At 48.6% G+C, this 26,273-nt stretch overlaps 1 protein-coding gene across 7 annotated transcripts in view; it reads left to right on the top strand.

The window, feature by feature from the left end:
• Positions 1–26,273, top strand: part of BCR (BCR activator of RhoGEF and GTPase) — a 136,985-nt gene that overhangs the window by 4,581 nt on the left and 106,131 nt on the right. The window contains exon 1 of one of the 7 annotated variants that reach the window (XM_077950567.1): positions 7,713–8,131. The exons of the other annotated variants lie outside the window; for them this stretch is intronic. Coding sequence (XP_077806693.1) covers positions 8,020–8,131 — 112 coding nt within the window. The 5' untranslated portion in view covers positions 7,713–8,019. Of the gene's footprint in view, positions 1–7,712; positions 8,132–26,273 lie in introns of those variants that run through there. 7 annotated transcript variants of the gene reach the window in all.

The following is a 26,273-nucleotide window of genomic DNA, read 5'->3' as shown; positions in this document are numbered from 1 at the left end:
TGCCTCTACTAAAAATACAAAAAATTAGCCGGGCGCGGTGGCGGGTGCCTATAGTCCCAGCTACTTGGGAGGCTGAGGCAGGAGAATGGCAGGAACCCGAGAGGTGGAGCTTGCAGTGAGCTGAGATCGTGCCACTGCACTCCAGCCAGGGGGAGAGAGCGAGACTCCGTCTCAAAAAAAAAAAAAAAAAAAAAAGACAATTTTTTTAGAGCACTATTAGGTTCACAGCAAAATTGATAGGGAAGTACACATACACTCCGTACGCCCACACCCCCACAACCTGCCCAGTTAACATCCACCCGAGGGGCACGTTTGTTACAGTCCATGAACCTACCTGCATTGATGCCTCATTATTACCCAAAGTCCAGAGTTTACATTTGGGTTCACTTTTGGTGTTGTACAGTCTACGAGTTTGGATCCTGTTAGGTTTTACAACTCCTGCTTGTTTTAGCCCTGGGCACCTTGACACTCTTTGCCCAGCAGTTTGCTCTGACGTGCATCCATGTGTGGCTGGCGTGGAAAGAGGAATCCTCACTGGCTCAGCCATCTGTCTCTGCCTAACTGTTTACTGATGTTCTTTAGAGGGCTGTGGAGCCTGCTGGTCTGAAAAGGAACAATGAGGAAAATCACTCATGGGGTGGGTGGGGGGAGGAAGTTGCCCTAATGCTCCGCGGTGGCCCGGATCTAATAACTTCAGAATCAGTCTGTTTGGATGAATGGACCGTCCCATTTCCAAGTTGAGGGGCCCTCACGGGAGGGGGCCGAAGCCACCTGTGGGCACGGTGACAAAGTGCTTCCTATAGGGCCCCTCATGGGCTCATCTGTCCCCCTGGGGTGGGGCTGCCCATTTACAGGTAAAGACACAACTGGGAAGCGGCAGGGCTGGGATTCTGGGTCTCTGTGTGAATGCAGAGCTGTTCCATCTGGAACCTGGGGGCCCTGCGGTGTTCTTCCCACTACTCCACACTGCTACCTGCAAAGCACCACTGGGGAGGTTCAGGGGGTCCTTCCAGTCTTTGCACCCTGGGCCTGCCTGTGGGGGTAATGATAGATGGCCGTGAGCCCTGCTGTAAAACTGTGCAGAACCCACAGAAGGAGCGTGTGGTTCTTGCCATCTGGGAACTTAGAAGTTACTGGAAGAGAGAGAGAGAGAGACACACACACACACACACACACACACACATGCGCACACACGTGTATGTGTTGAAGGGAAGTGAGATCCAAGAAGCTTCCAGAAGTGGCAGGACTGAAGAGGACTTGATCAGTCAGCGGAAGTTGGAGAGCAGAGAGTAGCCGTTTGCCCTAAGGAAAAATGGCAGCAAAGGCTTGGGGTCACCCACATCTGCCCTGTGATTCTAGACTGTGTGCTTTTCTTTAAATGGTAAAATATACATAAAATTTACCATTTTTGTAATTTTTAAAAGTTTGGTAAAATAACCATAACAAAAGTTCCTATCTTAACCCTTTTAAATTGTTTTTTTTTGGTAAAGCCAGTCAAGTGAGGGAGTGGAACATTTTAACCATTTTTATCCATACAGTTTTGTGGTGTTGACTACATTCACGTTGTTGTATGACCATCACCAACATCCATCTCGAATTTCATCTTCCCAACTGAAACTCTGTACCCATTAAATAATAACTCCTCATTTCCCCGCCCCAACCCCTGGCACCACCATTCTCCATTCTGTGTCTCTGAATTCAACTATGATAGATATGTAAGTCCAGTCCTGCAATATTTGTCTTTTTGTGATTGGCTTATTTCACTGAATGTAATGTTATCAAGGTTCATCCATGTGGTGGCAGAAATTGTGTGGTTTGTTTTTGTTTTTGTTTTTCAAATGGAGTCTCGTTCTGTTGCCTAGGCTGGAGTGCAGTGGCGTGATCGCTGCTCACTGCAGCCTCTGCCTCCCAGGTTCAAGTGATTCTCCTGCCTCAGCCCCCCAGTAGCTGGGGTTAACAGGTGTACACCACCACACCCTGCTGATTTTTGTGTTTTCAGTAGAGACTGGGTTTTGCCATATTGGCCAGACTGGTCTGGAACTCCTGACCTCAAGTGATCCACCCGCCTTGGCCTCCCAAAGTGCTGGGATTGCAGGTGTGAGCCACTGCGCCCGGCCTTTTTTTTTTCTCTTTGTTGGGAAAGGGTTTTGCTCTGTTACCCAGGCTGGATTATAGTGATTCAGTCACCACTCATTGCAGCCTTGACCTGCCAGGCTCAAGCAATCCTCCCACCTCAGCCTTCCAAATAACTGGGACCACAGGTATGCACCACCTTGCCTGGCTAATTTATTTTATTTTATTTTTTTCTGTAGAGATGGGGTCTCACGATGTTGCCCAGGCTGGTCTCAAACTCGTGGGCTCAAGCGATCCTCCTGCCTCAGCCTCTGAAAGTGCTGGGATTACAGGCGTGAGCCACCACTCTGGGCCAACTGTGTGCTTTTTGAAGGCAGGAATCACTGGTTCATTTCTGGGTCTCCCAGGGAACCTGGTTCTGAGCTTTACGCATAGCACATACTGGAAGCGCCCTTCCTCCTTTCATAGCCCATGGGGCTGGGGAATTTTACTGATCATTGGGAACTGACTGATCAATTACTCTGTCTTTTTCTCATTTCATCCCTGTACTTTACTTTCAGAGGATTTTTTTTTTTAAAGTGGCTTAAAATAACAACCTTTTTTTCCCCCCACAGTTCTCTGGTTGGCTAGGCAGTTTTCCTGATGTGGGCCGACTGGGCTGAAATAGGATGGTCTAGTTAGCCTCACCCACACATTCTGTGATTGCAGGCTGATTGGCATTGGGGAGGAGGGGCTCTCTTATTTGTCTTGCAGTTGGCTCAATATCAGTTGGGACACCAGACATTTCTCCTTCTGTTTCTCAATCTTTTTTTTTTTTTTTTTTTTTTGTAGAGATTGGATCTCCCTATGTTGCCCAGGCTGGCCTCGAACTCTTGAGCTTAAGCGATCTACCCACCTCAGCCTCCCAGAAGTGCTGGAATTACAGGCGTGAGGCGCCACACCCAGCCTCCTCCTTTTTCTTTTCTTTTTTTCCCTGTTAATACATAATAATTGTACCTATTCAGAGACTGTGATATTTTGATACATATCTACAATGCATAATAATCAAATCAAGGAGATTAGCATATTCATCACCTCAAACACATTTATTATTTGTTTGTGTTGGGAGGTCTGAGGAATTCTTGATCCAAACACCCAGCCCAGTGTGCCTGTCAACCTTCTTCCAGGTGTCAGTCTTGAGACAGGACAGATCTTGTATTTCTTCATGGACTTCATGTGAGTGGCTGCCCTGTGTTTTCACATTTTTATTAAGCAGCTTAATTTGCCCTTTGGATTCCAGCGATGTGTTGGCGCCAGAGTGACCACTGCATTGTTTTTCCCTTGGGTGATGGACTGGACTGGCAGCCAGTTTGAGTAACTGTGGGGCAGAGAAAGGTCACCCAGGCCTGGAGTTGGCTCCATCATCATCTCTTAAGGCCAGAGCCTCGTGGCCACCTCTCAGTTGAGTACAGGCTCCTCTCCATGGGTGGAGACAGAGTGGGCAGATCTGGGTGGAGTCTGAGGCTGCTAAAGGCATCAACAGCACAGAAGCAGAGTCTAGATCAAATTTTACAAGCGTTCTCTGGTTCAGGAAGGCTGACTTGTTTTGGGAACAGAATGGAGCATTCTGAAACATTTCACTAAAGAAGGCGCTGGGAGTGCTGTTGATTTGACTGAGTTCAGGGGAGTGTGCCTTTTGCTTAGTTTGTTGCTTCTAGCTTTATAGCCCCCTCCCTTCCTTGGTTGGGAGTCCTGTGGCCAGGAGGGCTTGTGTTTGTGACTGCTGCCCTCACCAGGACAAAGAGCCCAGGTGAGCTATGTGCTTTAGCTTTAGCACACTTGAGAGAGGACACAGCAGTGCCTGAGGCCCAGGCTGCAGCTCACCCCTGTGATTTGAGAGGGTCCCCTGTTTAGAGTGAATGAATGGGCATCTTGGAAGCTTTCTCAGGTTACCAAAGAGGAGGTCTGAGTTTTGGCAGAGGCTGCTGCTTTTTGGATCAAGATTCGGGGTGTTGGGGAATTAAATTAACTATGAACCCCAGGGAATATCTTGACCCTGGCTAGATAGAATACAACTGTTGTGGCTCAAACAGGGTGTTTTTTTCCCCCTTTGAAAGTGTAGTTATTTTAATTAAAATACAGTATCCATGTAACATGTTAGAGGTTCGTTACTGTTTTTATTATTATAAAATTTTAATATATTTTTTGTTTTTCCAAGACAGAGTCTTGCTCTGTTACCCAGGCTGGAGTGCAGTGGCACAATCTCAGCTCACTGCAGACTCCGCCTCCCAGGTTCAAGTGATTCTTCTGCCATAGCCTCCTGAGTAGCTGGGATTACAGGTGCGTGCCACCACGGCTGGCTGATTTTTGTATTTTTAGTAGAGACGGGGTTTCACCATGTTGGCCAGGCTGGTCTCGAACTCCTGACCTTAGGTGATCCGCCCCGCCTCAACCTCCCAAAGTGTTGGGATTACAGGCCTGAACCACTGCGCCTGGCTAAAATTTATAGTATAAAATGCACCATTTTCTCCATTTTTAAGTGTACAGTTCAGTGGCATTAAGTACATCACATTGTTTTGCAACCATCACCACTTGTCAATTTCTAAAACTTTTTCATCTTCCCAAACTGAAACTTTATAATCCATCAGACTTTTAACTCCCCATTCCCCTTCATCCCTAGCTCCTGGAAGCCACCGTTTCTACTCTGTCTCCATGATTTTGCCTCTCCTACATTCCTCATATAACTGTGCATGGCTGATTTCATTCAAGCAGGGCTTTGAAGTTCCCCAGGGCAGCACTCTCAGTCTTTCTTTTTCTTTCTTGGAGTTTCTCTCTTTTTTTGCCCAGGCTGGAGTGCAATGGCGCGATCTCGGCTCATTGCAACCTCCGCCTCCCAGGTTCAAGTGATTCTCCTGCCTCAGCCACCCAAGTAGGTGGGATTACAGGTGTGAGCCACCACACCTGGCTAATTTTTTGTATTTTTAGTAGAGATGGGGTTTCACCGTATTGACCAGGATGGTCTCGATCGCTTGACCTCATGATCCACCTGCCTTGGCCTCCCAGAGTGCTGGGATTACAGGCGTGAACCACCGCGCCTGGCCTAGCACTCTCAGTCTTAAGACTGAGTTAACTCCCAGCTCTGATCCTTCACAGGGGTGTTCTCTTCCGGAAAACATCCGTTAGCAATGGCGATCTTCCCTGAGCCTTCACACCCTTAGCTTTGAAGTGGCCCAGAATATTAGTTTGCCAAGGCTGTTCCATAACAAGATACCAAGACTGGTGGCTTAAATAACAGAAATTTCTTTTCTCACACTTCTGGACGCCAGAAGTTCAAGATGAAGATGCCAGCAGGGCTGGTTCCCTGGAGGGCTCTCTTTGGCTTGCAGGTGCCATCATCTTGCTGCCTCTGCACATGGTCTTTTCTCTGTGCACGAACACCCCTGGCATCTCTCTGTGTCCAAATTTCCCTTCTTTTTTTTTTTTTTTTGAGACAGAGTTTCACTCTTGTCACCCAGGCTGCAGTGCAATGGCACGGTCTCGGCTCACTGCAACCTCCACCTCCCAGGTTCAAGCAATTCTCCTGCCTTGGCCTCCCAAGTAGCTGGGATTACAGGTGCCTGCCACCACACCTGGGTAATTTTTGTATTTTTGGTAGAGACAGGGTTTCACCATGTTAGCCAGCCTGGTCTCGAACTTCTGACCTCAGGTGATCGGCCCTCCTCGGCCTCCAAAAGTGCTGGAATTACAGGCGTGAGCCACTGCACCTGGCCGAAATTTCCCTTCTTAAAAGGACACCAGTCAGACTGGATTAAGGTGGGCAGTAAAGACCCCCACTTTAACTTAGTTATTGAAAGGCCCTATTTCCAAATACAGTCACATTCCCAGGTACTGGGAGTTAGAACATCAACATACGGTGGGTGAGGCATGGCTTAGCTTGTAACACTTGGTTAGTCCGTTACTGGGCAGCAGAGAAAAGGGCTGCCAGGCAGAGGGAGATCGTGCTTGTGTTGGCTCCCTCAGACCTGTTAGGAGGAATGTGAGTCAAGTGTCATGTGGTTTTAGGCAACCTAGCAGGGCCGAGAGGACACTGAGCCAGGCATCAGGAGAACTGCATGCTAAAGCTTCATGTGCTGCCCTCTCTCCACATCCAAAAGTAGGCGTGGGAATAGATTATTGCTAAGGTTCTTTCCTTAGCTTCTTTAATTTTTTTCTTTAAATTTAAAATTTATTACTTTTTTTAATAGATAAAGGGTCTTGCTCTGTTGCCCAGGCTGGAGTGTAGTGGCACAATCATAGCTCACTGTAGCCTCAAACTCTCGGGCTCAAGCGATCCTCTCTCCTCAGCCTCCTGAGTACCTGGGATTACGGGCTCATGCCACCATGCCTGGCTAAGTTTTAATTTTTGTTGAGACAGGGTCTTTGTTGCTTTGTTGCCCAGGCTGGTCTTGAACTCCTGGCCTGAAACGATCCTTCCTGCCTCGGCCTCTCAAAGTGCTGAGAATAATTATAGATGTGAGTTATTGCACCCAGCCTGAATTTATTAACACAACTTTTTCCATCTCTTTTCTCTTTATCTTGGTTTATGTCTCCCCCCACCCGCCTTTTTTTTTTTTGAGACGGAGTCTTGCTCTGTCGCCTAGGCTGGAGTGCAGTGACACAATTTCGGCTCACTGCAAACTCCACCTCCCGGGTTCACCCCATTCTTCTGCCTTAGCCTCCTGAGTAGCTGGGACTACAGGCGCCCGCCACCACGCCCGGCTAATTTTTTTGTATCTTTAGTAGAGACAGGGTTTCACCGTGTTAGCCAGGATGGTCTTGATCTCCTGACCTCGTGATCCGCCCACCTCGGCCTCCCAAAGTGCTGGGATTACAGGCATGAGCCTATCTCCCTTTCTTATTAAAAACCAAGGCAACCACCTCTCCCTATCCAATCTCTCAAAGGTGTTTATTGAGCATCTTCTATGTGCCTGGCACTGTCTTCATGGAAATCCTTTCTTGGCTTTATTCATTGATTTACGGAAAGGCTTATCTTCAAGGGCCTTGTCTTTAAAATAATAACAACAAACAAACAAAACCTTTCTAAAGTCAAAGCGTTTTCCCCGTGTATCTTTCTTTAACGGTATATTTGCAGCTGTTTCCTGTTAATCCTTTGTCTGTCTGGCTTCCTTCTTTAGGGTGATAGGATCCTTAAGACAAGCACAGAGTATGCCCTGCTGTGGTGTCCTGCGGGATGGGCCACACTCTGACCCTTTAACGGTGTTTGATGTGACGATGCACCTGAGCCCACGGAGGTCTGTGCCTCGAGCCCCGTGGGCGTTTGCAGATTGAAGATGGAATGATACGCGCCATCTCTGAGATTTTTATTTGCTCAGACCTTCCCTTGTTCTGGCCCAACCCCACTTTATCACGTCTAATAAGTGGTGGTGGGTTTCGGGGGCATAGTGACACAGGTGGCCCGGCAATGAAACTTGTTGGCTTTGGAGATTATCCCGCTGGTTCTGTTTCCTTCTTTGCTGATGATTGGCCCTCCCTGGCTCACCCTTAGAGAGCTTCCCAAATCCTCAGACTGGGGCCTGCTAATTAGCAGTCTTGGATCCTAGCTCTCACTGCCATGACCTTGCAAAATGCCTGTAGATCTGGATGGTGGCCGGTGCCCCTGGGCAGAGCAATCAGCACATTCACAGACCCACCTTCCTGGGGCTGGGGTGGGAAGACCAGACACCCCACTGATGTAGTAAATATGACTTTCATGGAGGCTGCTTCATGGGCCCTGGAAAGATTCTTGTAAAGTGGCTGGAGCAGGATTATTGTAATTATACTCCCTCCACTGATTGAGTCGGAGGGAGTGTGAGACAAACACTCTGGCCTGGAGTAACCTGCCCAAGGTCAAGTGGTTGGTGGAGGGGCTGGCGCTGCCTCTCTCCTCAGACTGAGTGGTTGTGTTAATCACAGGAGAGCAGACACAGAATGACTGCCGAGGTGGAGGAGACCTGGATCAGTTGCTCAGCAAACCGGTTTTGGGCACCTGCTGTGCCGGGCACAGATGGCACTCAGTATGGTCAGGCAGGCCTTCCAGCAGGTGAGCTTTGGTCTGGTGGGAAGACAGCCTCATTAACCTAAGTGCCATGATAGAAATCATCTGGCCCAGCCTTTAGTCTGGGTCTTGAAGGCGTCAGCCGTCTAGGAACATGTTTCCCCTCTCTTATTTTGCAAATCTCCAAGGTAGAGATTTCCCGGCTCTTGATAGCTCCTTCTGGGACGCTTTGGTAAGGCTTCTCTAGCAAGTTGTGTGGCAGGGGGCCCCAGAAGACAGAACTTTTGGAAGGGCACTGCCCATCCATCTGCTTTTCCCACCAACAGTCAAGGGCTGTGAATGCTGACCTGCTGCTGACAGTGGTCTGTTGTGCAGGTTCTGGGAGGGGCAGAGGGACGAGATCTGGCTGGGAAAATGCAGCGGAGATACACAGAGGTAGCCGGCTGTGTGTGCACAGGGCCAGGTGCAGGGCCCAGAGAGCCAGGTGAGTGACCAGGGAGCACTGGGAAGGAACCATCTCCAGGCAAGGCCAGGACACAACCAAGGGGACCCCAGAAGAAGAGAGGGGGGCCTTGTGCAGCAGCCACAGAGAGAGAGAGAGAGAGAGAGAGAGAGAGAGAGCGCCAGAAATTGAGCAGCCCGAGGAGATCCTCGACTCAAGTGCCACTGTTGGCTCAAGAAGAGCTTTTGAAGATTCACTTCACTTTAAAGGCCTGACATGCTTCCATGTTTAAAGTGCTACTGGGGTCAGTTTGTATGCTTGTAGAGTAGGGAGAGATTTTCTGCACGTGACAAGGTATTGATGAGCATTCGAAGCAGCCTACAGGCAACATATGTTGACTTAGTGCGGGGAAAGAATGCAGGCTTTGAAGGGAAAAGATCTGAACTTGCCCAGAGCCCTGGCACTTGCCACTGTGTGGCCTCACACAGCGACTTAATTCTCCCTTGGCTTCCGTCAGCTGGAGAGGACTACCCTTCCCCTTGGGGGCTTCATGGGAGTAGCGGGTGCAGACCATCTGGCCTCCTGTCTGGTCTCATAGAGTCTCCTGTTCATGCATCTAATGTCAGTAGATTGAACACCACTTAGCAAAAAAATTTTAAGGAGAAATGCATAATTTAGTATGGACATTTCACTCACTCGGCTCAGCCACTGCATAACCAGTATGAGCTCCGGGGGGACCCAGGGGTGTGCCAGGGCCCTCATTCTCCTCCCATAATCCCCCTGGGCCGAGTGGAGTTCTTACATTTTAAAGGTTATGTGATGGACTGCATGTTTGTATCCTCCTGCAAATTCCCCCTTTGTTTTTTGCTTGTTTGTTTGTTTTTGAGACAGTGTTGTCTGTTGCCCAGGCTGGAGTGCAGTGGTGAGATCTTGGCTCACTACAACCTTCCACCTCCCAGGTTCAAGCAATTCTCGTGCCTCAGCCTCCCGAGTAGGTGGGACTACAGGCACACACCATCACAACTGGCTAATTTTTTTGTACTTTTAGTAGAGACAGGGTTTCACAATGTTGGCCAGGCTGGCCTCAAACTTCTGACTTCAGGTGATCTGCCTGCCTCGGCTTCCCAAAGTACTGGGATTACAGGTGTGAGCCACCATGCCCAGCCTCCTATTTTTAAACCTTAACCCCAGAGGTGACAGTATAATTAGGAGGTAGGCTCTTCAGAAGGTGATTAGGTCATGAGGGTGGAGCCTGCGTGAATGCGATTAATGCCCTTATTAAAAGAGACCCCAGAGGGACTCTTAACACCATCTCACATATGAGGACACAGTGAGAAAATGCCGTCTATGAGGCAGGAAGCGGGCCCTCAGAAGACATCGAATCTGCCAGCGCCTTGATTTTTCCTTCTGGCCTTTCCTTGCCTTGTCTGGGTGGTGACTGGGCAGCAAATCCCAAAGAGGCTGAGCTGCCCTGTGCTTGAGGGAGCTGGGCAGATGGTACTTTGTGTAGCCTGTTGCATTTTGCAGAATGTCTTCTCTCACAGGGGTTCCTGTGGAGGAGCGACAAGAACCCCCTTAGCTGAGTGTCGGGAGGTTTTAGGTGGAGGGCTCAAGGTCACCCCCAGGGCTCATTTGACTTCTACCTTAGCTGGGTAGATAGGATCATCTTTGTCCCACAGTCCTCCCCAGTTTTGTGAAGTGATGCATTGGCGTGAGCCCAAGGGTGCAAAGGGTGGGCTGGCAATGCCCACGTTCAGTTCTCTGTCCCTGAGGCACGGAGGTGGTTGTGCTGCGCTCAGAGCCGCCGTCTGACTGGTTGGAGTTCTGCTCTGATTTTGTGAATCACCCTAGTTAAGTGGAAGCTCGGCGTAGCCTGTTCCCTCTGTGGGGGTGTGCAGAAGCACTGTTTATTTTTGCCCAAATCTTAGAGTGATAAATGGAACTCATTTATAAATTCTGACTTCCAAAAGCTTTCCACTTTCTCCCTTAGGAACATGGATAAAATCTCCACATTTGTTTCTGGAAACATGGATTGTTACCTGAAGCCTGCTTTTCAGATGTTCTTGATTTGAAAATTGTTGCCAGGCTGGGCGTGGTGGCTCATGCTTGTAATTCCAGCACCTTGGGAAGCTGAGGTGCTGGAATTTGAGACCAGCCTGGGCAATATAGCAAGACCCCATCTCTACAAAAAATTTAAAAGTGAGCTGGGCATGGTGGCATGTGCCGGTAATCTCAGCTATTCTAGGGGCTGAGGTGGTAGGATGGCTTGAGCCCAGGAATTCAGGGCTTGAGCAAACTATGATTGCACCACTGCACTCCATCCAGCCTGGGCGACAGAACAAGCAAGACCCTATCTCTAAAAAGCAAATAAATAAATACACATAAAAACCTTGCTTTTTTTTTTTTGGCCGGGAGTGGTGGCTCATGCCTGTAATCCCAACACTTCGGGAGGCCGAGGCAGACAGATCACCTGAGGTCAGGAGTTCAAGACCAGCCTGGGCAATGTGGTGAAATGTCGTCTCTACCAAAAATAGAAAAATTAGCTGGGCATGTTGGTACACATCTGTAATCCCAGCTACTCGAGGAGGCTGTGGCAGGAGAATTGTTTGAACCTGAGAGGCAGAGGTTGCAGTGAACCGAGATCTTGCCACTGCACTCCAGCCTGGGTGACAGAGCGAGGCTATCTCAAAAAATAAAAACCGGCCAGGCACAGTGGCTCACAGCTGTAATCCCAGCACTTTGGGAGGCCAAGGTGGATGGATCACCTAAGGTCAGGAGTTCGAGATCAGCCTGGCCAACATGGTGAAACTCCATCTCTACTAAAGATACAAAAAATTAGCCGGACATTGTGGCAGTTGCCTGTAATTCCAGCTACTCTGGAGGCTGAGGCAGGAGAATCGCTTGAACTCGGGAGGCGGAGGTTGCAGTGAGCCGAGATTGTGCCATTGCGCTCCGGCCTGGGCAGCAAGAGTGAAACTCTCAAAATTAAAAACAAATAAAAAAAATAAAAATAAAAACCATTGCTTTTTTCATAATAGGTACAAATTTTAAAAAATAAAAAAACATTGCCATCTTCAAATCTCCACAAAAATGGAAAGACAGGACAGTGCCAGTCAGCCACTTTCTGCAGTCACCACAATCCCTTCTCTGTCCCTCATTTTTAATGTGTGTGTTTTTTTAAATTGTGGTATAATACACTTAGTATAAAATGTACCATCTCAGCCACTTCTCAGTGTGCAGTTCAGTAGTGTTAAGCTTCCAGTGTTTCGTAAGTGGCAGAGTTGATGGGAAAACACTGATCTTCAGGAGGGGTTTGTTCAGTGCCAGCATCCCTCTAGATGTGCAGGCAGATAAAAAGATGGTTCAGATACAGTCCTTAAATAGGTGCCAGGAGCCAGCAGGCCAGGGTGGGAGCCAGGACAAGCCGGCACCTAAAATAACGGTAACATAGGGCAGGTGGTGAGGCTCTGTGGATGGATCAGGGCCAGGGGCTGTGTGGGAAGGGAAACCTCACATCTATCCTGCTTCTTAGGGGAAGAGGTTGTGGAGGGGAGGGTGTTCCAGGCAGGGAATGTGGGCAAGAGGTCGGGGTCTAGAAGGGTTCAGTACAGTCGTCCTTTAATATCCACAGGAAATTGGTTCCAGGACTCCCTTGCGCAGCAGTCTCCAGCCTCCTCTTTGACACCAGCGACCAGTTTCATGGAAGACAGTTTTTTCACAGGCCAGGGGTTAGAAGATGGTTTCGGGATGAGACTGTTTCAGCTCAGATCATCAGGTATTAGATTCTTATAAGGAGCCCACACAGCCTAGATCCCTCGCATAAGTAGGCCACAATAGGGCTTCTGCTCCTACGAGAATCTAATGCTGCTGCCGACCTGACAGGAGGTAGAGCTTAGGCAGTAATGGAGCAATCTCACTGCTGTAAATACAGATGAAACTTCGCTCTCTGCCTACCACTCACCTCCTGCGCCACAGCCCAGTTCCTAACAGGCCACAGACTGATACCAGTTCATGGCCCAGGGGTTGGGGACCCCTGCCCTTGGGGACCCCAGAATCCTTGGATGCTTCAGTCCTTATGTAAAATGGCAAGCTTGCTTTTGCATATAACCTATACACATCTTCCTGTACACTTTAAATCATCCTGAGATTACTTATAATACAGTCATGTACCACATAATGACATTTTGGTTAATGACGGTGGTCCCGTAAGATGATAATACTGTATTTTCACTGTACCTTTTCTACATTTTGATATGTTTAGAAACAAATACCACTGTGTCCCGATTGCTTACGGTATTCAGTACAGTACCATGCTGTGCAGGTTTGTGGCCTGGGAGCAATAGGCTGTACCATGTAGCCCAGGTGTGTAGTAGACTGTCATGTAGGTTTGCGTAGGTACACTCTATGATGTTTGCATGAAGACGACATTGCCTAATGATACATTTCTCAGCATATCCTCTTTTAAGCAAGGTATGGCTGTATCTAATATAATATAAATGCTTTGTAAATAGTTGTTACACGGTATTGTTATTATATTTGTATTATTTTTATTGTTGGTTATTTCTTTTCAAATAGTTTCATTCTGAGGTTGCTTGAATCTGCAGGTGTGGAACCTGAGGCTGTGGAGGGCACACTGTATGCTCAGAAAGTGGCAGGCTCTGGTTGGAGAGTTGATGTAAAATGTGGGCAACAGGGAAGGTGAGGGTGGATAAGAGAGTTGGGGTCATCCTCTGTGGGTCTCAGAAGCCAGACTGAGGGTGTTGTGCTTTCTTTGAGGATAATAGGGAGCCACTGAAGGTTGTTAAGCAGGAGAGGGGGTGCCTTTGGAGCTTTGCGTTGGGAAGGTGGGTTTAGCAGAAGTGTGTGTGGTGGTCCAGTGGGAGTCAGGTACCTAGAGCTGTTGTCTTGAGGGGAGGTGGGGAGGAGTGGGGAGGGATGGAGAGGACAAGGAATATGAGCCAATTCTGGGGAGGGGGTGACAGAAGGGGAGGCTGTGTGAGCATGGGGATGGCGAGGGCTGTGCTGGAGGGTTTCAGGGTGGGCCTTTAGGAGAGATGACCAGGCCAGGAATGAAGAGGAAGGACAAAAGTGGGTTGCAGAGGGTGTGTGGAGTGGAGGGCCGGAGCAGGCCCACAGGCCTTGCGTCCCATGAGATGCAAGGGGAGGTCACATGAGAGAAAGAAGTGGGGGAGTTTATGTTGCAGAAAGGCTAAAAGGAAGTGACTGTTAGGAGGTTATGGGATGAAGGGCAGAAGCCAGGCTCCAAGTGAGTATAGGAGAGACCAGAGCACTAAATATGGACCGCAGTATCCAGCATTCTGGCAGTGGGGAGGAGGGGAGTGAGGATTCAGGATTGGGGTTTGAGTGCTCCCTGAGTGTCCACCGTTGGCCTGCTCTGTTCCAGGGACAGGGCCACATCTTTGTCTGTGTGCCGAGGAGGGAATTGGTGGGCCAGAGTCCCAGGGGGAGATTCTTCCAAGTAGGGGCTCCAGAAAGGTGAGTGATGTGTGTGGGTCTATGGGAAGGTTGGTTGCCCCCACAGAGAGGTGACTGGGTTACTACTGAACAGCTATCAGGGATGATGTGGCTTTGCAGGGGTCCAGTCCATGGGCCTGACGTGCTGTGGCTATGCTTTGAAGGCATTTTCCTGGTGGGAGGCCACCGCAGGTAAGGGGAACGAAAGGGTGGCTATGGCGGCTGATCCCCATGGCTGGTGGCCATGGGCAAGTGAAGAGGAACATGGTGCCGGGCACCATGCTGGTGGTGCCTGGGGCAGAGCCTGGCCTTGTGGGGCTGTGGAGCAGGGTGAGGATCTGGGATCCAGGACTGCTGTGCACCAGGCCAACTCATGGAACCCACCCAAGGGATGCATCTTGTCCAGGAGCAGTCGCATGGGCCTGCCCTTGTTTCCTGGAGCAGCTGGTGAGGTACTGTTAGAATTTGGCCCTAACAGGACTGGGCCCAGTGGGTCACACCTGTAATCCCAGCACTTTGGGAGGCTGAGGCTGGTGGATCACCTGAGATCAGGAGTTCAAGACCAGGCTGGCCAACATGGCGAAACCCCGTCTCTACTACAAATACAAAAATTAGCTGGACGTGGTGGTGCATACCTGTAATCCCAGCTACTCAGGAGGCTGAGGCTAAAGAATCACTTGAACCCGCAGAGGTTGGAGTAAGCCAAGATCACACCACTGCACACCAGCCTGGGTGACAAGAACAAAACTCCGTCTCAAAAAAAAAAAAAAAAAAAAAAAAAGAATTTGGCCCTAACAAATGCAGGTTGTGATTATTACCATAAGTCTGGTTTCCTCTCCCGTGGCATTTCTTCAGTGGCCAGATGGTGTGAGTTGCTCCAGCAGACTCTTCTCTGTGCAAGAGCCAGGAAGACACTAGAAAGGGATGTCTGAGGAAGCATCGGAGACTCGGTCCGGCATGCCTGTGTCATCTCCTGGCTTCCCCGGCCCTTGTGAGCCCCGCGGTTGCTTATTTATCCTGCTAAGCCCATAGTCTCAGGTTCCAGAAACTCTGGCAAGGAAGTCTGGGAAGGCTGATGGGGATGGGCTGGCAGCCTGGGAGAGGTGCTTTGTTTTCATTCCTCAGGAAGCCTGGGGCTTCTTGTGGAAGCCTCTGCTGCTTTGGGCGGGGCAGCTGTGCCCCCAGAAAGCCAGCTAGGGGTCTGCCTCCTAATTCCATGGGTGGAGACTATTGCAGTCAGCTGTTGGGATGCAGGGGAAGGTGGTGGTAGGACTGGGGTGCCCTGTCTCCTTTGCCCTCATGAGTGCAGGGGATGGATCTGAAAGGAGAGGGGAAAATGGATGTTTTCTTCTTTGTCTCTCCTTTCTCTCTGCCCTCAAGTCTGTGAATTAATTGGAGTCATTCCCAAGGGAGGAGGGTCACTTTATTGAATTTTAAGACAAGAAAGGGCCAGGCGCGGTGGCTCACTCCTGTAATCCCAGCACTTTGGGAGGCCAAGGCGGGTAGATCAGGAGGTCAGGAGACCATCCTGGCTAACTCGGTGAAACCGTGTCTCCACTAAAAATACAAAAAAAAATTAGCTGGGCGTGGTGATGGGGTCTGCAGTCCCAGCCACTCCAGAGGCTGAGGCAGGAGAATGGGTAAACCTGGGAGGCAGAGCTTGCAGTGAGCCAAGATGGCGCCACTGCACTCCAGCCTGGGTGACAGAGCTACACTCTGTCTCAAAAAAAAAAAAAAAAAGACGGCATGACGGGGCATGACACTGACGAGACCTTGGACATCAAAGGCTGGAGCAGGACTTCCTTCTAGGGAACATACTCAGATATGTAGGTGCCACCGTGTGGGCTCAAACACCCAGGGTGGCCCAGAGCTGGTGGCTTAGGACTGGTGATCTGTCCTTGGCTACTCTTTTTTCAGAACTGTTTTGGTTTGAAGCTCAAAGGGGGCTTTTTATTTATTTATTTAGAGACAGGGTCTTGCTCTGTTGCCCAGGCTGGTATAGTGGCACACTCACGACTCACTGCAGCCTCAACCTCCTGGGCTCAAATAGTCCTCTCATCTCAGCATCTCAAGTAGCGGGACTACAGGCATGCACCACCATGCCTGGCTAATTTTTAATTTTTTTGTAGAGACAGGGTTTCACTATGTTGCCCAGGCTACAAGGGGACTTTTAATTATTTTTAATTAAAAAAAAGTTTTGAAGCAAGGTCTCACTCTGTCACCCAGGCTGGAGTGCGGTGGTACGATCACAGCTCACCACACAGCCTTGACCTCTCCAGGCTCAGGCGATTCTCCCACCTCAGCCTTCTAATTAGCTGGGACTACAGGCACACACCACCATGCCCAGCTAATTTTTGTATTTTTTTGTAGAGATGAGCTGTCTTCACGTTGCCCATGCCAGTCTCAAACTCCTGGGCTCAAGCGATCCACCCACCTCGGCCTCCCAAAGTGCTGGGACTCTGGGCATGAGCCACCATGCCTGGCCAAGGGGGCTTTTCAAAGGCTGGGCTGGGCTGTTCATTTGGAAAAAGGTTGGGGATGTTTTCACTTCACCAGGACTTCTGCCAGTCAGCAGGCTGATACATGGCATTAGGAGCCCAAGTCTTGCCTGGTGCTGGTGGACGTATCCAGGCCTGAGAGGCCGTAGTCTCCTAGTGCTTGGTGCTGCTAAGCCCAAGCCCAAGGAACAAAGTGGTTACAGGAAGTGGAACATTTAGCCTGGCAGAGGCCAAGGGCAGTAGGTCCCTACTCTGCCTGCCCATGTAATTAAAAAGTCACACACATGTGCGCAGCTGGTCTGATTAATGAGTTTGTTTTTTGATGTCACAGTTTCTGGGCACAGCAGAGCTGGCTCCTCTGCTCGAGGTCTCCTCAGGCTGCAGTTGAAGTGTTTGCCAGGGCTGCATTCCCCGCTGGGGCTTGGGGTCCTCTCCCAAGCTCACCTGGGGCGTTGGCAGTGCTTACCTCCTGGCAGTTCTAGGACTAAGTCCCCATTTCCTTGCTGGATTGCCCCTTCTAGAGCCTACCCTGTTCATAGGCAGTTCACACACAACTGTTTGCTTTTCTCTTCCCAGTGAGTCTGGGTTTTTTGAAAAGTTCCCTGGGTGACTTGACTCTAGCCCTCAGGGTTCGGACCCTTCTGTTTCTGGGAGTCCGTGAACACTGGCTGCAGGTTTTGAAAGGCTGGCATCTCAAGAGGGGAGCAGATCTCTTCATGGAGAAGGTTTCTGTGCAGTATGAAGGAAGGTTTAATTTTCTTGCCAACTTTTGAGATAATTATGTATACTTTTTTTATATATAGTTAAGATGTTGCTGTGTAGTTGGGTGTCCAGCCTTTGTTAGTTAATGTGAACATTTCCATGTATTAGTAAATCTTGTGTAAATATTATTTTTAGGGGCCATATTATTACTTTGTAATGGAGTTATGGTTTAATTTATCTAATTTTAATGAATTTTTGTTGGACATTTCGAGTGATTCTGTATGCAGCTGGTTAGTATAATGTTTCAGCGAACTTCTCTCTCTTTTTTTTAAACAGCTTCACTGAGGTAATTCATGTACCATACAATTCAACCCTTTAAAGCAGCCAATTTACTGGTTTTTGGTATATTACATTATTAATTTTTTTAAATTGTGTAAAATATATAAATTTGACATTTTAACCACTAAAAATTAAAATTATGGTAAAATAATGTAACATAAAATTTACCATTTTTAGCCACACAGCTGAATGGTGTTAAGTACATTCCTGTCATTCACCCATCACTGCCATCCATCTCCAGAACTCTTTCCACCTTGCAAAACTGAAACTCTACTCATTTCTACCCATTAAACAACAGTGCTCCTTCCCCACTCCCCCAGTCCCTGTAACCACCATTCTCCTTTCTGTCTCTATGAATCTGACAACTCTAGAAACCTCATTTAAGTGGAATCATGCAGTATTTGTCTTTTTGTGACTGACTTATTTCACGTAATGTCCTCAAAGTTCATCTGTGTTTTACTGTGTTTCAGAATCCCTTCTTTTCATTTTCATATTATTCAGCTTGAATAATAATTCAATTATTTGTGTATATATATATATTTTAATCTATCATTCATTGATGGGCACTTGGGTCATTTTAACCATTTTTAAATGTACAGTTCAGTGGCATTAGTTACATTCAGTGAATTTTTTTTGGTGGGTTTTTGTTTTTGTTTGTTTTTGAAACCGGGTCTCGCTATGCCATCTCGCTCTGCGTCTGCAGTGGTGCAGTAAGAGTTCACTGCAGCCTTGCCCTCTTGTGGTCCTCCCGCTTCAGCCTCCTGACTGGCTGGAACCACAGGTGCACATCACCACACTCGTTCTGTCGTTTTTTTCTTTTTGTAGAGACAGGGTCTTGCCATGTTGCCCAGGCTGGTCTTAAACTCCTGGCCTCAAATGATCTGCCCGCTTTGGCCTCCTAAAGTGCTGGGATTACAGGTGGGAGCCACCATACTTGGCCAAGTTAATACCTTTTTATATGAGTTTCTGCCCATGACAGGGTGGGCCTCTGTCACTGGATTTACCAGATCAGAGATGTGGATGGTCTTAAGACCCTTGATGGCTGCTGCCAGGTCACCTTCCAGAAATCCTGCCCCAGTTTGCCCTTGGCTTTATGGTTAATTGCCTGCTCTTCTTTGACTTTTTTCTTGCCCTACTTCTGTTCTCAGGATTGTACTGAAGCAGTTACATCAGGTGCTAAAAAGTCTGAGCTGTATGGAGCCTTACCCTCCAAAAATCCAAAATTGTGATGTGGGATTTTCATTCCAGAGAAGCAGAATCTGAGATTAAGGTTTGCTTTGGGTCAGAGGAGTCTGTGATAGACTGGGCCCCATGGTAATTCCCGATTCCTTGATGACCCTCGAAACAGCCCAGCCTTGATAGGGAGGAGCCCTGAGCTGGGGTCACACTGCTCCACTCTCATTCGAGAAGTTTCCTGAGGCCACTGGCTGTGTGACACTCAGTTCTTTGTCGGCGCTGTGGTTCTCGGTAGGGAAAGAACTTACTGTCCCCTTGTCTGTTGTGAAGTTTGCTAGTGTATTGCTGTTGTGGGCTGCTTGTAACTGAATCTGAAAAGCATTTTGGCAGCTTCTGTGCATCATGAGTTAGATCTGCCAGATAGCATTGTCCAGTTAATTGTGGCTCATGGAGTTCCTGCTTGGCTTTCATTGAAGCTCCAAGGAAGCAGAAGGCCATGGTAGAAAGGGTTTTTACAAAGGGAGAGGGACTTGCATGGCTGTACTTGGCTGGCAGAAGCTGGGCTGGGATGGGAGGACAAACACCTCCCTGTGCAGGCAGTGGGTTTGGATGGTCTCGGCTGGAGGGAGAGCAGATAATGGCGAGGCCATGTTTGGAGGGAGGGCAGCGTGGTATCACGGGTTTGGGGAGGAAAGGAGAGGAATGGCCCCTTCTTCAGCACTGACTAGTCGTCCCGCACCGTGGAGGGTGTTCCGTCTTATTTTCCAGTGCTCACAACTGGGAGCCAGCAGTTCAGTTTTAGCCATCCCAGCTCATGGATTCTGGAGCTGGGACCCACGCTTGCTCCTCTCTTGCTCTGTGTGGCCCATCTTAACTGTGCCCTTGGCCGCCACTCTGACTCCAGTGAATCACATAGACTCCTTGGGCCTCTGAATTCCTGTCTGAAAATGATGAAGCTGAATGGCAGCATCTTTAAGATCCGTTAGTTTTGTGATTCTAGATAAAATTAAGTCATGTCGCTCTGAGTTCCCAGCAAATTATTTGGAAATCCCTCTTGGTGGATGTCTAAGCAGCCTTCCTGTAGGGTCCTGGTTTTGTCTGGCTTCCTGCAGTGACATGGGTTGGAGTGGAGTGGCCTCGGTGTGTGCCCTTAACGGGAACCAGGACACTGCTTTGCTGGCTGATTTGTTGTCCTCCCTTACTGCCCACTGGCCAGTCTATAGATCACCACCAGGACTGGAACGGATTTCAGAGGCCGTGCAGGTGTCACCTGGGGAAACCTGCCAAAGTGCAGAGCGTGGGGCGGGAGGCCCTGCCCACGTGGATGGGGGAGACGGCAGCATGGGGGTGTCTGCCAGGGCGGAGGTGATGATGTGTAGGCAGGTGGTTGGCAGCAGGAGGCCTGGTAGTGCCAGCTGGTGTCTTGCCAGCCAGAGCACAGCCCCGCTTGGTCAGGAATGCATGTGCTGAGGCCAGCACTGAGATGAGCAGGCATGCGTGTGTGGCCACCCGTGTTTCTGTGCTATAGTGTGAGGGGCACATTAGGTACTTTGGGGCCATAATTTACCTTTGTTACAGAAGACCAGTTCCCAACAGCCTCCCACCCTTTTGCAGGCGCCACCTGGGATCGGAAGGCAAGGCATCCTTCCTGCAGGGAGAGCCTGTTAGTCTTTCCCAAGCATTCTTAGTGCCATTTGGAGTAGGGGCTGTCTTGGTACTGAGCTGGCCGGTGCTGGAGATGGGCTGGTCAGTCTGGAGGGCATAAGGACAGGAAGAACACCGGCAGTGAACATTGTCACTCCTGTGGGGTACAGATGCCTCAGTGGAAGCCACGCTTTCCTTCAGAATATTCCACTTGGTGGGCCTGTCTCAAGGTGCACTTTGACTCCTGGAGACCCTCCTCCTCACAGATCTTGCAGTGTTCCCTCTCTGGCACACTTGCAGGAGAGAAAGGATCCCTCCCTTTACTGGAACTTTGCATTTGGGTTTGGCTTTGTGCTTTGTAAGGCGATCCCATTCACTGTCCAGGATCCAAGCCTTGCTGTATTTCTGCAAGGAGCTGGTGGTTGCTGCTCGCCAAGGGGATACTCAGACAGCTAACGCCTAGGAAGGATCAGAAGCTCAGGCAGCAGAGCCGGGGTTTGAACCAAGATTTTTTTTTTTTTTGACTTTACAGTATTGGGATTGGCTGAACGTTCCTTGAATGACCAGATAGTAACTAATTTTACCTTTGTGGCTGAAAGGCAAAATCGAGGCTACTATGTGGATACTTACATAACCCTTTAGAATGTAAGTGTGTGAAACTATAAACAGCATTCTTAAGGCCTAGGTCACATGAAAACAGGTGGCAATGGGCTGGATTTGGCCTGTGGGCTGCAGTTTGCCAACCTGCGTTTCACAACGAGCTGCCTCCAAATGCCTGGTGATGATGCAATCGATGACAGAGCCGAGCGTGGGCATCCGGAGCTCACAGGAGCTGCTCTCCTAGAACCTGTGAGGCAGGTAGGGTCAGTCTTCCAATCCCCCTGAGGATTCTTTCCTCAAGGAAGTTGTCGGAGGTGGAAAAGGTGGGATAAGAGATGGTCACTTGGTTTCTAACTCCCCTTTCTCTTTCCTGTTTCCTGCTGCTTCCCAGGCCTGAATGAATATTCCCTGAAACAAGGCTGGCCATGAGCTAATAATCCTTGTAGCCAAATGATGGGGTAATGGGCATTCATCATGCTGTGCTTTCTTACTTTTGTATTTGTTTGAAATTTTCCAGGATAAAAAGTTAAGAAAATAGACCAGGCGCGGTGGCTCACACCTGTAATCCCAGCACTTTGGGAGACCAAGGTGGGCGGATCACGAGGTCAGGAGATCAAGACCATCCTGGCTAACTCAGTGAACCCACGTCTCTACTAAAAATACAAAAAAAAATTAGCTGGGTGTGGTGGCGGGCGCCTGTAATCCCAGCTACTCGGGAGGCTGAGGCAGGAGAATGGCGTGAACCCAGGAGGTGGAGCTTGCAGTGAACCGAGATTGGGCCACTGCACTCCAGCCTGGGTGACAGAGTGAGACTCCGTCTCAAAAAAAAAAAAAAAGAAGATAGTCATTTATTGATCAAAGTTACCAAAAAGCCCCTCCACATTGAGAGAACAGGGTGTTAAAACCCAGAAACCTTTTCAAGCCTCAAGATGAGTAAACTTGCTCCTCTTATTTCCTAGCAGCAGATGTTCCTGAGAAAGGGGTAGCAGTGCTTGAGCCATTCCGTCATTCATCCAGGCCATCCATCTATCCATCCATCTATTCATCAGTCCAAGATCCAAATATTTATCTATTTATCTATCCACCCATCCAACCAACAGTCATCCAACCATCCATTCACCTGTTCTTTATTCCTCATCTATCCAACTAAATCTGTTCATTCCTGTCATCCATTCCTCCATCCATCCGTCCATCCATCATCTGTCTAACATCCAGCCAACCATACATCCATTCAACATTCAACTATCCATTATTCACTCATCCATCCAAACATGCTTCCATTCACTCATCACCTATTCAACCATCCATTCATCCTCCAACCATTCATCTGTTCATTTGAAGTTGATGTAACACCTACTGGGGTCCAAGCACAATGCTTAGGCCTTGACTTTGTCCTTGACCTCAAGGAACCCATAGCCATATATTAAAAACAACTGATAAAGGGATGCTGGGATGGAAGTGAGTACCAACCAGCCACTGAGAAGTGACTGACTCTGCTGGGTTAGCAGAAGGAAGACATTATGGAGAGGATGGCCCATTAATTGGGTCTTGAATGGACTCAAAAGGAGTATATTGTAATCCCAGTACTTTGGGAGGCTGAGTTGGGAGGGTCGCTTGAGCCCAGGAGTTCAAAACCAGCCTAAACAACATAGCAAGACCCTGTCTTTACAAAAAATTGAAAATTAGCCAGGTGTTTTGGTGCACACTTGTAGTCCCAGCAACTCTGGAGGCTGAGTTGGGAGGATCACTTGAGCCCAGGAGTTTGAGGCTGCATTGAGCTATGATTACACCACTGCACTGTAGCCTGGGCGACAGAGCCAGACCCTGTCTCTAAAAAACAAAACAAACAAACAAAAGGGGTATATTAAGCCATTGTAGGGGAGGAGGAGAGGTCTTCTAAGCAGGGACAGTCACAAAAGAATGAAAGAGCATAACAGCCTGGCCTGCTGCAGATTTCTCAGACACTTGGGGTAGCTGGCACATGGCGTTGGGGTGAGAGACCAGCTGGTGATGATGCGGGGTGGTCTGGTGTTGACCCGCAGAGGCCAGAGAAGGCTTCTGCATGGAGGATGGAGTGAGCGTGGAGTGTGCGACTGCCATAGACCCTGCTCAGTGCCCTACACCCCGAGTGTACCTGTGACACCTTATGGCCTATGCACCCCACACACACAGCTGGACAGCAGACCCTGGCTGCTCTGGCTGAGGCAGGTGTGCCCACCTGTACCCACCTTTGCTTTGGCTCATTGGCTCCTGGTCTCCTGTTGCTGAGCATCTGTCCAGACAGAATGGTGTTTTGTGTCTGTGCAAGACAGGCTGGAGCATCGTGTTTGCAGAGCTTCACACTGCAGTTGGTACCTTGCGAGGCCTGTGTGGGCAGCTGTTCAGAAACCACATTTGGGCCGTCTAGCGTTGGTGAGAACCTTGGGCTGGAACCCATCCAGCTGGCAGTGCAGGAGAGTAGCCCTTGCCCCTCAAAGGCCTTGTCCCTTTCACCTGTGCCATGTCTGTGTGACACTGAAGCTCTGTCTGCTGCAGGTTTAAGTTTGTGACCCCCGCTCACCAGGCCCAGAGCATGCACGGTGGTGGACTTTGAGAAATACTCATTGGGGTTTTTCATTTGATTTTATGTTTGTTTGTTTTTTTTTTTTTAAATTGAGGTAAAATACATGTAACATTTACCATCTTAACCATCTAAAAATAACACAGTTCTGTGGTGGTAAGCATGTTCATGTTGTGCAACCATCTCCATCTATCTCTGAATGGTTTTGTCTTGTACAGCAAAAACTCTGGACTCAGCCAGGCACGGTGGCTCAGGCCTATAATCCCAGCACTTTGGGAGGCCGAGGCGGGCGGACCACCTGAAGTCAGGAGTTCGAGACCAGTCTGGCCAACATGGTGAAACCCCGTCTCTACTAAAAATGCAAAATAATTAGCCGGGCATAGTAGCAGGCACCTGTAATCCCAGCTCCTCAGGAGGCTGAGGCGGGAGAATCGCTTGAACCCGGGAGGCGGAGATTGCAGCGAACTGAGATTGATCCACTGCACTCCAGCCTAGGCAATAGAGCGAGACTCCATCTAAAACAAACAAACCAAAAAAAGCTTCTGGACTCATTAAATACAGGCTTTCCATTTCCCCTCCGTGCGGCAACCACTTTTCTATTTTCTGTATGGATTTGACTACTCGAGGTACCTCATATGAGTGGATTCATACAGCCTTCGTCTTTTGTTCCTGGCTTACTTCACGTAGTGTCATGTCCTCAAGGTTCATCAGTGTTGTAGCATGCGTTAGAATCTCCTTTCTTTTGGCCGAGCATGGTGGCTCACGCCTGTAATCCCAGCACTTTGGGAAGCCGAGGCATGGATCGCCTGAGGTCAGCAGTTCGAGACCACCCAGGGCAACATGATGAAACCCCGTCTCTACTAAAAATACAAAAAAATTAACCGGGTGTGGTGGCACACGTCTCTAATCCCAGCTACTTGGGAGGCTGAGGCAGGAGAATTGCTTGAGCCCCAGAGGCGAACATTGCAGTGAGCCGAGATCATGCCACTGCACTCCAGCTTGGGCTATAGAGTGAGACTCCCTCTCAAAAAAAAAAAAAAGAATCTCTTTTCTTTTTAAAGCTGAATAATATTCCATTGGTAGATAAACATTTTGTTTATCCATCTATCTGCCAATAGACACTTGGGTTGCCTCCACCTTTTGGCTATTGTGAATAATGTTGGCAGAACATGGGTGTACAAATTTCATGGTTGGTTTGCTAATTTATTTATTTTTAAATTTTATTTAGAGATGGGGTCTTGCTGTGCTGTCCAGGCTGGTCTCGACCTCCTGGCCTCAGGCCATCCTCCTGCCTTAGCCTCCTGAGTAACTGTGATTACAAACATGCACCACTGCGCCCCCACTCAATGGTATTTTTCTCATATCAGATTTTTTACATTATTTGCCCCTCACCCACTTTCAGCTATTTGGTTTTCAACCAACTTCCTTTCCTGTTTCAACAGATTTCCAATTATATTAATTTTTACCCTAGGAAAAAGAAATTTTGGGTTGAAGGTAAAACAAAAATACATATCTTGTGAATTATCTGTTCTTTTTAAAAAATCTTAAAGACTTAGGCTGGGCGCAGTGGCTTACACCTGTATTACTGAGAGGCTGAGGTGGGAGGATTGCTTGAGCCCAGGAATTTGAGAACAGCCTGGGCAACAAAGTGAGACCCCATCTCTACAAAAAAATTTAAAAATTTAGCTGGGCATGGTAGCATGGACCCATAGTCCTGGCCACTCGAGAAACTGAGGTGGAAAGATCGCTTGAGCCTGGGTGGTCGAGGTTGCGGCGAGCCATGATTGTGCCACTGCACTCCAGCCTGGGTGACGGAGTAAGACCCTGTCTCAAAAAGAAAAAAAAAAAAAAATTAAAGGCTTGAAAGATGTCATGATGTCATTTGATGGTTGTATATGTGCGCGTCTGTGCATTCAAGTGTAATTTACAGACAACGAAAGTCATTCTTCTTGGTATACTGTTCTGTGAGGTGTGACAGCGTTCTGTCACGATTACCTTCGTCAAGATACACAGCAGGCCCATCACCCCAGAAACTTGCATTACCCCTTGTTCCTTGTAGGCATTTCTCCCACTTGAAGCCCACGACACCACTGATGTGCTTTCTCTCCTTACAGTTTAGCCTTTTCTGAATGTCATAGAAATAGAATCGTACAGTACTTTTCGGCTCTGGCTTCTTTCACTTTGATAATGCATTTGAAATTCATGTAAGTTGTGTGTACCGATGACACATTCCTTTTTATTACCGAGGATTGTTTCATCCCACAGATGGGTCAGTACTGTTCTTCCCCTTTCTATCCTACTAACAGCTTTATTCAGATGTAACATACATACCATAGAGTTCACCCATTTAAAGTGAACCATTCAGTGGTGGTTAGTGTTACCTCAGAGTTGTGCACTCATCATCACTGTCTGATTACAGATCATTTTCATCACCCCCAAAAGAAACGCTATACTTATTAGCACTCTCTCCCCACCCCCTTCCCTTAGTCCTGGCAACCACCAATCTGCTTTCTGTCTCTATGGATTTGTCTTTTCTGGGATCACATGGTATGTGGCTTTTGGTGACAGAGTTCTTAGAGCTTCTTTTTGTTGTTGTTGTTGTTGTTGAGACAGAGTCTCACTCTGTCGCCCAGGCTGGAGTGCAGTGGCGCGATCTCGGCTCACTGCAAGCTCCCCTTTCTGGGTTCACACCATTCTCCTGCCTCAGCCTCCCGAGGTAGCTGGGACTACAGGCGCCCGCCACTACATCTG

Source organism: Macaca mulatta, chromosome 10, assembly GCF_049350105.2.
Source record: "Macaca mulatta isolate MMU2019108-1 chromosome 10, T2T-MMU8v2.0, whole genome shotgun sequence".
Classification (NCBI taxonomy): Eukaryota; Metazoa; Chordata; class Mammalia; order Primates; family Cercopithecidae; genus Macaca; species Macaca mulatta.
Note: the sequence above shows the minus strand (reverse complement) of the source record. Positions and strands in the feature narration are given on the sequence as shown.